Source organism: Protomyctophum bolini, assembly GCF_963924005.1.
Source record: "Protomyctophum bolini genome assembly, chromosome: 1".
Classification (NCBI taxonomy): domain Eukaryota; kingdom Metazoa; phylum Chordata; class Actinopteri; order Myctophiformes; family Myctophidae; genus Protomyctophum; species Protomyctophum bolini.
Window position 1 is genome coordinate 32738092 of NC_137862.1, and position 12196 is coordinate 32750287.

The window sequence follows — 12196 nt, forward strand, 5'->3', positions numbered from 1 at the left end:
CAGGTCTGCTCAAGAGGGGCGCAACAACGCAAGCGTAAAAACAGAGCACAGTATCCAGGTCTGGTGAGTCGCAGGCGTATGCATGAAACGAGCATGCGCGCAACAAATTCACGGGACCGCGCTCACGTAAATACACTTGCATTGTCGCATCGCGTCTGCTCCCCAGTGCTCCGCGCAAAAATGCAGGTCTAATTGAAAATGAACTATAGACGCGTTATATCGCTTCAAAGGCCCTTTACACATTTAGGTTGACGATTAATTGTCTCACAAGTAATTAGTTAACGATTCTAATTTGTTTTTTGGCATTGGAAATTGGAACATTTAGTGAGTAGAAATTACAATTCTGTTTGGCTTTTAGGCTTTGTCATAAAAAAGTGCACAGGGCACATGACATGACAAATATAACAAGAAAAAGTGTTTATAAATGTTATACTTGAAAAATAGCGGAAATAGCAGATCTACAAGCTTACAACTTAAGCGTATTACAGCTAATGTTTGTATGAACATTTTTCAACAAGATCATGACAAAAATAATTGCGACCCTCTCGAATAATTGTAAATGTAATAATCGTGAGTCGTGACAATCCCCCCCCCACCAGGAGCGGATCTACACCTACGTGGGGAGCATCCTCATCGTCATCAACCCCTTCAAGTTCCTGCCCATCTACAACCCCAAGTACGTGAAGATGTACGACAACCACGCGCTGGGCGAGCTGGAGCCGCACATCTACGCTGTGGCCGACGTGGCGTACCACGCCATGCTGCAGCGGCAGAGGAACCAGTGCATCGTCATCTCCGGGGAGAGCGGCTCGGGCAAGACCCAGAGCACCAACTTCCTCATCCACCACCTGACGGCGCTCAGCCAGAAGGGCTTCGCCAGCGGGGTGGAGCAGATCATCCTCGGGGCAGGACCAGTACTGGAGGTACACAAAAAAACAAACACACATTTTGGTACCATGAGCTTGATTGAAAGAGGTTTCATACTCTGAATTAATTTGTTTTATTGCACTCTGGGAAGCCATGGGCCAAAATAAAATCCTCTGGGGGCTCTGCCCAGTAGAATGTGGATAACAGGATGTTGGCCTGTTTGGTCCCGCCCTTAGCCCTCCTCTTCCCGTGGGGTGCTTTTATTTTCTTTCCACTAATCCCCAATGTATACACACGTTCTGAATGCCCCTGTCGACAGATTCAGCAGCACAGCTCGGAATCTGTTCTTGAGAGAGATTGGTTTTATTGTGACTACTCTGATAAGGAGAACGCCACTTTTGTTTGTATACCATTGTTGTCGACAACACATATTTGTCCACGGAAAATGCACGATTGCCCTGTATAAGTTGCATCACTCTAGCCTCGACCAATAATGATGCAGAAAAAAGGGATGAATACCATTCACGTGGATAAACTACAGCAGCCGTGTTGGTTCGGTGTTGGTAAATGGTCCATGGTCCATAACTCTGGGGGAGTCCGGGATCAAACCGGGAACCTTCCGGTTGCCAAGCGACCACTCTAGCACTGAGCCACCTCCACCCCTATGTTCACCACTCTAGCACTGAGCCACCTCCACCCCTATGTTCACCACTCTAGCACTGAGACACCTCCACCCCTATGTTCACCACTCTAGCACTGAGCCACCTCCACCCCTATGTTCACCACTCTAGCACTGAGACACCTCCACCCCTATGTTCACCACTCTAGCACTGAGCCACCTCCACCCCTATGTTCACCACTCTAGCACTGAGACACCTCCACCCCTATGTTCACCACTCTAGCACTGAGCCACCTCCACCCCTATGTTCACCACTCTAGCACTGAGACACCTCCACCCCTATGTTCACCACTCTAGCACTGAGACACCTCCACCCCTATGTTCACCACTCTAGCACTGAGCCACCTCCACCCCTATGTTCACCACTCTAGCACTGAGACACCTCCGCCCCTATGTTCACCACTCTAGCACTGAGCCACCTCCACCCCTATGTTCACCACTCTAGCACTGAGCCACCTCCACCCCTATGTTCACCACTCTAGCACTGAGACACCTCCACCCCTATGTTCATCATGTGGATTAACTACTGCATGCGTGTTGGTTTGGTGTTCATGTGAGCTGCTGTGTGTCTTGTATAATATATATTAGTTATGCAACTGTGCTTTGGCAAAAACAATCTGTCTCCAGGACCCGCTCAGAGTTATGTCTGCTCCATAAACGGCTTCATTACAGTTTGAGTCCAGCTGCGTGTGGATTATATACAGTAGTACACAGAGGAGCTTCTCTTCATACAGTAGGCATTAGGTACAGTAGTAGAGCTACCAATGTTTACAGCCATGGTGTTGGTGTAACATTAAGCATTAGGTAGTAGGATTACCAATGTTTACAGCCATGGTGTTGGTGTAACATTAAGCATTAGGTAGTAGGACTACCAATGTTTACAGCCGTAGTGTTGGTGTAACATTGTAACGTTGTGGTGGATCTAATGTCCCAATTCTTACTAGAATGCTGACTGCTCACCTAAAAAGGCTTTTGAACGTGTGGCGAAGAATAGACACTCATTGAAAACCATTCAAAACAAAACATAAACCATAAGTTTGGATTTTATACTATTGTCAGCGGCAAGTGCCACTGACAATAGCTGATGTACCGTTATAGATGAACACCGGTGTGCAACCATATAGAAATCAGGCTTAACATTTTTTACTGCATACGGTATTCACAGTCAGTGGTGAAAAATTAACTAAGTACATTACTCAAGTACAGGAGGAATTATTTACTTTACTGGAGTGTTTCCAAATAGTTACTTTGTAGATTATTAGTACAAAACAAACATTAACAGATCTACAAGCTCACAATGGGTTGCAAGCTTGCGACGCTGCGACGCATAGTGAGCTTGTAGATCTGCTATTTTCAAAAGATCTTTTTTTATCCACTTTATAAATCCTGTACAACGAGCACTTTCTACTTTTGGTACTTCTAAGTGCATTTTGATACCAATACATTTGTACTTTTACTCAAGTACATTTTCAATTCCAGACTTTTGTCTTGTAACAGAGTGTTTCTACATTGCAGTATTGTTACTTTTTCTTTTTGAGTACATTTCAGTACTTTTTCCAACAGCGTTCACAGTCACACAGTGTAACGTGTTCCCACTCTAAAGGTGTCAGTGAAGGAAGCAGAGAGGCCTCGCCAGCAGTGGTTAGATCAGAGACTGTTGCACCACCACCTCCGCGTGCCTCAAGACATTCCAGTCATATTCTCAGAGTTGTGGGACTTGTCACTTCCACACAGCTAGGCCCGTCCAGAAAGCTTTGACTAATTCACAGCCAGCCACACATTCTTTGCTCTCCTGTTTTTCAATCACCTACACATAGACGTGTATACATTCCAGAACGTTGCTCAACGCCTTTCTAGTTTCTACCATCATCTAGGCACAGTTGACAGTTCTGTATCAGTGTTGATTTTGACAGTAAAGTTTGACTTAGTTTTACTCTTAGTCTTTTGAATAATGATAAATGTCATTTAGTTTTTGTCATAATTATTTTAGTCTTCTGAAATGTTTTGGTGTCTAGTTTTAGTCGACTAAAGTTAATGTTTTATTTGTAATGTATTTAGGCGGTGCCTTGATGGCGTCGTAATGCCTGATTTATACTTGTTTCATGCTGAAAATGGATCTACAAGTGAACTTGTAGATCTGCTATTTTCAGAGTGAAAAACAAGTGCACCCAATCATTAAATGACTTGTCTTTTAGTTCTCTTCTCCACTAGTCCCTCGGACTCCCTCCCTAATATTTTATGTCTAGATTTTATTTGTTGATGAAGGTCAATATATAGAGATGGAGGAAATCACCAAGGCTATGTTCATTCCAGAACGTTGCCCAACGCCTTCATCCTACCATCATAAGCACAGTAGTGTATCAGTACCAGACGAGGCTCCGCTCAGTGACATCATCATATTTTAGGAGTAGAGTATCGTTTGTCGTCACCACAGACTGTTGATTATGTTCCTCTTCCATTGAACAGAACAGGGGAATTCTGGTTTGTCGCGGTCCTAAGCTACATCTCGTACATACTGTCCTGTGCTACATTCCTTCAGGTAGCCTCAGTCCACACTATTCTACTGTCCTATGTGCTATATTCCTTCAGGTAGCCTCAGTCAGTCCACACTGTAGTATTATACTGTCCTGTTCTATTGACTGGCATGTCTCTTTCAGGCCCTCCAGAGTCCACACTGTATTGTACTACCCTTTATGCTATTGACTGGCCTGTCTCCTCTCCTGTTAATGCGTACCGTAAGCAGCACGGTTGGTTAATCTCCAATGCAGCAACACCACTGAGTAGTTTGTGAGTGCAGAGAATCAGCGGCTAACTGTTTGCACACTAGAGATTACCTACTGTATCTCCCCATTGGACTGAAGGCTGCTGCTGAGAGACAGACAAGCAGGGAGGCAGGCGGGCGGGCAGGCAGGCGGGCGGGCGGGCGGGCAGGCAGGCAGGCAGGCGGGCGGGCAGCTCATAACGTCATAGACCAATACTTCATCTTCATTTCCTTCTACATGCTTCTCTATTGGGTAATTATAGAGACAAGTATGTATGTGGTATGCAGAAATAAGTTGCATATAAGTTGCCTCTGAGCATGAGTCTATGCAGTAGTGCAAGTTTTCCGCATGATGGTGGGGGGGCCCAGTGTCACATCTTGTTAAGCGGCCAGAAAGCTTAGCAGCACCCCTCGCTGTTATCACAACTTAGCGCCACAGGCTAGGCAGACAAACAGGCCGGCAGAGTTTAGCAGAACATGTTCTTTTCGGCTAACGAGTGGTTAGCGAAGAATCTTGGCCGAAAGCCAAGAACACTATAGGACCTTAGGAAGTACATACATACAACTAATTGTATTATATAGCTCTGTGTTTATTTTACTGTAATGCACTGTATTATCTCTGGGTTCTAGGTATTTTAGGCATAGTTAATTTGAGAGCATAACTAATAGCAATAAAATAGTTCTGCAGGTTCTGGGTAACAGAATATGTTACTACTGTAACATTTGAGCATTGACAATGGATATATGTCCTTGAAAACGCTAGAAATGTGTTAATTTTGACAGCAACTTCTTATCTGGTTTTAGTCTGTCTTTTGAACAAAATTTCATTTAATTTTACTTACATTTTAGTCATCTGAAAAGTTTTACTTTTAGTCTACTAAAGTCTTAGTTTACTTTTGTACTTTTACTCAAGTAAATGTTGAATACTTGACTTTTACTGGTATTTCTGCATTGAGGTATAAAATGTGTGAGTACTTTTACCACCACTGGGGTCCAGGCATGCAGATCCACATGCAGCATGTTAACTCTTCATGGCAGATATCACTTACAAACGTCTCTGTCTCTTTGGAGGCTTGCCAATAGCAGTGGTTAACTGTTACCGTCCTGACAAGCCCCGTCACTTAAGTGTGTTCATGCTAATCAATTGTTGGACTGATGTATGTAGATTGATGCCTGGATCGGAGACGCACGGTACAAGTAGCAGCACGTTATCGTGATTACTCTTGTGCAAAAGAAGTAATAAAAAAGGAGAATGCATCAGTTATTATTTTGTGCAACAGAATTTGTTTTTTCTCTCAATCTTTATCTCACCTTAAAACTTCTCTGGGGTGGGGCGGCTCTTGTATTCTTGTAGGCCTATTTGTTTTACTTGGGTTAAGGTAAAGATCAGCTCAGCAGCCTTGTGGTTAGTGTCCACCCTGAGACTGGGGGTTCGATCCCCGGCTGGGTCATACCAAAGACTCTGAAAAATGGGACCAGTGCCTCCCTGCTTGGCACTCAGCATCAAGGGTTGGATTGGGGGTAAGTCCCTGCGACATACTAGCGTCATGTCCACGGGGTGTGGACAGAAGATAGGCTCCTGCCCTATGGGCCTCATGTCTCTGCAAGGCTTACTTTAACTTGACTGAAAGCAGTCAGACTTTATAGAGGACCAAATATAGGAAATTTACGAAAATCACTATTGGTATGAGCCGGCGCTGTGGTTGAGTACAAGGTTGTGTCATGCGCAAAAATAACAGATTTACAAGCAATTGACACTGCATGGTACACAGCATGCACAACCGCAAAGTTATGATGGGAGTGAATGGACGAGTGTTAAGATAACGTGTGTTCTCTCCTCTCCAAGTTTGATGTCCTGAAACCGGACCAAAATCTAAATGCAACAATTTAAATTTGGTCCTTGATCCAGACCTTCTATAAGCGAACTTTGGGTGTGAAAGCCCACTAAGGTTAGAGTAAGGTTAGGTTTAACCATTTAGGCATAGTGTACTGAAGATACGTTTAGGAATACCAGGCTAAGCAGTTCCGCCAGCTGTAGGCCCGGTGCGACAATGTTTTAGGCCAGTTCCGCCAGCTGTAGACCCGGTGCGACTGTGTTTTTGGGCAAGCGTTGTAGTATCCAACAAAGCATGTGCACTTAAGCCTCTCCAACTGATCCAAAATGCTGCAGCTCGCTTGGTCTTCAACCAGCCAAAATTCTCACATGTCTCCCCCCTGCTCCGCTCCCTCCACTGGCTCCCAGTCGCTGCCCGCACAGAATACAAAACTCTGATGCTGGCATTCAAAGCAACCAAAGGTATGGCTCCCCCATATCTTGCAAGTATGATTGAACCCTACAAACCCTCCCGCGCACTCAGATCAGCCAACGCAGGGAAGCTGGAAGTACCCTCACTAAAAACGCCGGGACAACACTCCACACGTCCCAAACTCTTCTCCCTTGTTCTGGCTCCAAAACTGTGGAATGCACTTCCCATTGCAGTCAGAACTGCAGCATCACTCCCAATCTTGTGCCGTAGTCTGAAAACTCACCTTTTCAGACTCCATCATGGCCCATAGCACTTACCCTACCCCCTTAGATAGCATTTCTGTAGACTTAGATAGCATTTGATACAGATTTATAGCATGTTATGTAGACAGCACTATAATTGCATTGTATGTAGCCAACTAGCTATAGCACGTCAGTACATATGTATAGCATAATAGTATATATGTATAGTTTCATTATATAGATATTCCACTGTTACGTTCTTGATAAATTTGATTGATTTTATGTGATGTATGATGCTTTTTGTTCTTGCTTAATTTAAGTCGCTCTGGATTAAGAGCGTCTGCTAAATGCCTAAATTGTAAATCTGCTCTCATCCTATCTAGTACTTATCCACTGTCCATCACCGTTTACGTGCTGCTAGATGCTAGATATGACAGATCTTCCCATTAAAACAAAGCTTGAAGTATTTGTTTTAGCTGGTTATCTCTGCAACTATAAATGAAACGCAGATGTGAGTGAGGAGGAGGGCTTCAGAAAGAATGTCGTATTACTTTATCCTGAGTGCTTAAAGCTTGTACAGCTTATGGTGTATATTGCATTATATTATATACTATATAGTATCATATATTCTTTATCCTGAATTCTTTAAGCCTGTACAGATTATGGTGTATATACTGTACTTGGATCTTGTCTCTTTGCATGAGACCCGTTTTGTCTTCTATTGCTCTTCTTCAGTAATGATAACTTCGGTGCAGGAAACGGTATATCCTCTGCCTGGGAAACATAACTGCTGTTTCACAGAGCATCTGCCTCATCCTCTATTTTTAGTCCTATATGTGTCTGAAGAAGCCACATGCGTTGCATATACGCAGAGACAAGCCTTTGACAAATTGATGGGTGAAAGAAATGTTCACCGTTCCAGACAGTCACAGTGCTCCATGGAAAAGGGCTGAGATAAGAACTGATAACATGTCTGTTTCTTTTAGTATTCCTGCTCTAAGCAGTCGTCAGCGTGTGTAACTACCACTAAGGACATTCAGTCCAGGTGTCACTCTGTTCAGACGTTTGCTTTGCAGGTGTTTACCTTTACATTTAATAAGACTGGTGGGATGCAGGATTTGTGCGACCATGCATCCTGACTGAGTGGGTGTGAGGGGGCAAGACAAAATAACTACGGTACACATCACAAATCTGCAGATCAATAATGTCTTCCCTTGAGCAGTTAATGAAATACAAAATGAAATGGAAAAAACAAGGAAAGTGCTACCGTGCCTTCAGAGAGGCCGAACAACTATTAGCTGTGTCCTCCTCTCGTCTGTCTCTGTGTCCTCATCCTCTGTCTCTCTGTCCTCTCAGGAGATTAACAGGTATTCTTTTAAGGGTAGAGTCCAAAGGGGAGCACGCACATCTAAAAAATGAACAGGTGCTGAACAAACAATTCGTACAATGAAAAAGGAAGGCAGTCCGCACACTGTATCTCAGCTCATACCTGACTGGTTAAGGGTCAAAACGTTGTTACTGTATCTTCAATAAATTTACCTGGGAGCTGAGATACGGTGTGCAGACTGCCTTCCTTTTTCACTTTTTTAAGAGTAGCCTATTATTTTTACCCAATGAATTCCTCCCCACACACATTTCTTTCAGTCCCTACCAGGAGGACATACTGTCGAATCATACTGACTCACCTACCAGTGAGGAGTCCTCACCGGGAGGACGTAGAGCCTTCGTACTACTCCTCCTACCCAACATTCCCACTGACAGCCAGACAACTATTCCACAATCTCCGAATGCTATATAGAGTCTGGAACTACACATCCCGAAATCTGAGTACTCAGTATATAAATATACATATGTAATATATTTTAAATCATCTTTAGAGCTTATTTTTGTAATTCCTTTTCTACTAAGCACTAAGCTATAAATGCTTAGATGATTTCTATTTATAAAAGTATACATTTGCGCAACTGTTAAGACGAAACAGAAGTGGGGAGGAGGCTCCACTTCCGCTTTATATTTTACTCATGATAGAACTTCCGTTGCTCCAGACTGTATGACGGAAGCATTTGAAAAAACTGTCTGGCCACGTGAGAATACTATGCTGACAGGTGCCTTGGTCCTGTTGTGTTCTCAGACCCCTTTTCCACCGGTTGGTTCCCAATGGGAACCGGTTCAGTTCTTTTTGGTTTTTAGTCCATGAGCCAGAGGCAGAGCTCCAAAATTGGTGGGCAAACTATACCCTATATTAAATTGTTTATAAGATCAATACAAGTAAATTAATACATGATAACCCTTCCACAGTAGTAGCTTTTATTTATTTTTGATTATTTTGCATATTTTCCTACATAATACCTCATTTGCATATTTAAAAATGTAAAATTTGTAATACAATAAATCATTGTCTTCGTGTAAGTACTCAATTGGGGAAGTTTAATGGTGATAACAATCTAATATAGGTATGGTTTTGCCCACTAAATTCATAATTAACGTTTCAATTTTGGAGCTCTGCATGGCTCATGGACTAAGAACCAAAAAGAACTGAACCGGTTCCCACTGGGAACCAACCGGTGGAAAAGGGGCCTCTGTGTTTCTGGTCCAACAGAAACAGTCCCAGTGTGAGTCAGACCAGGTCACCTCTCAGCATCTTCTGCTTTGCTACCTTGACACACGCACACACGCACGCACGCACGCACGCACGCACGTACACACACACACACACACACACACACACACACACACACACACACACACTCTCTCCTCAGAACTATCCCTAGGCTCTATACTGAGTAGGATTAGTGTGTATTACTGGACCACTGCCAACAGAGCAGGGTCAACTGAGATTTACAGTGCTCTGAAAGTGGTCTTTTTCCCTCTCTCTCTCTCTCTCTCTCTCTCTCTCTCTCTTTCAGGGTAGTGAACTCTCTGTGTTTGTCTAATGTATCTGTTTACAGTGACGTGCTTGTGCAGTAACCTAAGACACAGGTGAAGCCATGTATGCTAAAGTCTACAGCATGGCTGCTTCTGTGTCACCGTGCAGGCGTGCACACAATGCTCTGCTACACCTGTGTGTTTGAGCTCTTCTGTGTCACCGTGCACACAATGCTCTGCTACACCTGTGTGTTTGAGCTAAGTTCTGTGTCACCGTGCACACAATGCTCTGCTACACCTGTGTGTTTGAGCTCTTCTGTGTCACCGTGCACACAATGCTCTGCTACACCTGTGTGTTTGAGCTAAGTTCTGTGTCACCGTGCACACAATGCTCTGCTACACCTGTGTGTTTGAGCTCTTCTGTGTCACCTCTGGGTTCAAGGTGCGAGTCTCAAGAGGTTCTTGAGTCCCGCCCCCTTTCATGACGACGACAGGCCCAAGAAATAATTTCCCATGCATTTTTCCCATAGACATTTCAAAAAGTATTTATTTAAATATCTGTAAGCCTCGAACAAAGCCAACTTGGATTGTGACAAATCATGACAACAAACACAATATTTCGGGCCGAACAAATTACAAAGAAGAAAAACAACCAAAAAAGAGTTGTACCCTGCCCTTTTTTTCTTCTTTCTTCTTATTTGTTTGGCCCAAAAAGTTGAGTTTGTTGTCATGATTTGTCACGATCCGAGTTGGCTTTGACCGAGGCTTTAAAGGTCTTTAAATAAATACTTTTTGAAATGTCTATGGGAAAATAGTCGTCGTCATGAAAGGGGGCAGGACTGCGACGCTCTATAGAAGGTTTGTTTATATACGGTTAGACCACAGACTGTACCGTAAAGCCTGGAGTATTTAGTTCACTCTGAAACTGTCAGAGTATTGGTCGTAATGACACTCCGTTTCACGCTGGAGATAGAAGATCTACAAGCTTGTAGACCTGCTATTTGCAGAGCACCCGAGCACAACCAAACATAAAATGATTTGTTTTTGTCTTTTAGCTCTATACTCTACTCTACTAGTCTAGTTTTTATTTTATGTATTTGTTGTATGATTTAGTCATAGCTTTAGTCATTAGTAATTTATTTTTCGTCAGTGAAAATAAGTTGTCAACAAACATTTTTCCTCATAGTTCTAGTGGATGAAATCATCACTGGTAGGATGGTTGCATAATGCTGGCTGCGTGCTGACAGTTGTTTGGTTCTGGTAGTCACTGAGATGAGAGTGTGTGTGTTTATTATCTCTTGTCTTTTGGGGTTAAGGTTAGGACAGTCTGTGTGTTTATTATCTCTTGTCTGTGGGGTAGATCAGGTTAAGTACGTGAAGAAAGGATTACTTCAGGCTACTCAATAGGCCTAGAACTTGTTCTGTGAAAGCTCTCTGCTTTTAAGGTATATCTCCTCTGATGATCTGAACACAGAATCTCCAGTTTCACCTTCACGTCAGGCCAGATGCAAAGTGACGCGGCTTAGTTTGATGTGCCAGACGTAGTTTTATTTATTTATTAAATTTTTTATGGCTTTCGCCTTTATTTTTATATTTTTTATAGAGGAGGGACAGACAGTAGGCTGACAGGAAATGGGGAGAGAGATGGGGGGGGGGTGACATGCAGTAAAGGCCGTCGGGATCGGGAGTCGAACCCGTGGCACACTGCCAGACTGGACTACCAGCCAAGGTGCCTGGACCGCTGAGCCACGGCCCAGGCCAGGTGCCAGACAGAGTTGGAAAGAAAGTGTTGCACGTTAAAACTGTGAGTGTTGATTTCTGAGAGATTTCTTAAATCAACATTATGCTCTTCCTTTGAGGTGTTTGTCTCTCACTGACAGACGATGTCTACTGTAAATGTTGAACTAAGCCCAGATGTACAATCCTCTACTAGCTTTATCTTATATCTCTGGCTCCGTCTCAGGCTCTGTGGATGAAAATCAGGAAAATAATTACCAAAATTGGGATGCCAGTTAATAATGTACCGGTACTCTATTTTGGTCAAAATTTGGTTACATCCAAATTCAAAATTATCAATTTGCACAATATCATTAAAGACACTTTTGGTTGTAAGTTATTTTCTGGCAATCCCAGTCAGTGAGCAAATGTCACAAAATGTTTTTTCAGGTCATCACATTATAAGCCTTAGCCTATAATGAATAAAGAGAGTTTCATATTTTTTTGAACATGAATGGAAAAAATCTGAGCACTACAAAAAAGTAAAAAATGGAGAGGGGTACTTTCAGGGTACTTTATTAAAGTTAAAACCTGAATACCTGATCTAAACTCTAAAGTAAAGCACTGCAATTAATGGATTTATAAGATGATATGTTTTATGGTGTTGAGTAAGAAATGGTAATCATCGATACGATACGTACTAATATCGTCAATTCAGGGTTGAAACTCATTGCATTCTCTTTACGAATTTATCTCTGGCTCATCTCAAGTAATTTCACATTTAGTTCGTTGGCTAATTGTCATTTGGCATCATTGAATT

General features: G+C 42.9%; 1 protein-coding gene across 6 annotated transcripts in view; it reads left to right on the forward strand.

Moving 5' to 3' along the window:
• Nucleotides 1-12196, forward strand: part of myo9aa (myosin IXAa) — a 133835-nt gene that overhangs the window by 26946 nt on the left and 94693 nt on the right. For all 6 annotated transcript variants that reach the window (XM_080771918.1, XM_080771920.1, XM_080771923.1 and 3 more), the window contains exon 4: nucleotides 600-923. In XM_080771918.1, coding sequence (XP_080628044.1) covers nucleotides 600-923 — 324 coding nt within the window. The remainder of the gene's footprint in view (nucleotides 1-599; nucleotides 924-12196) is intronic.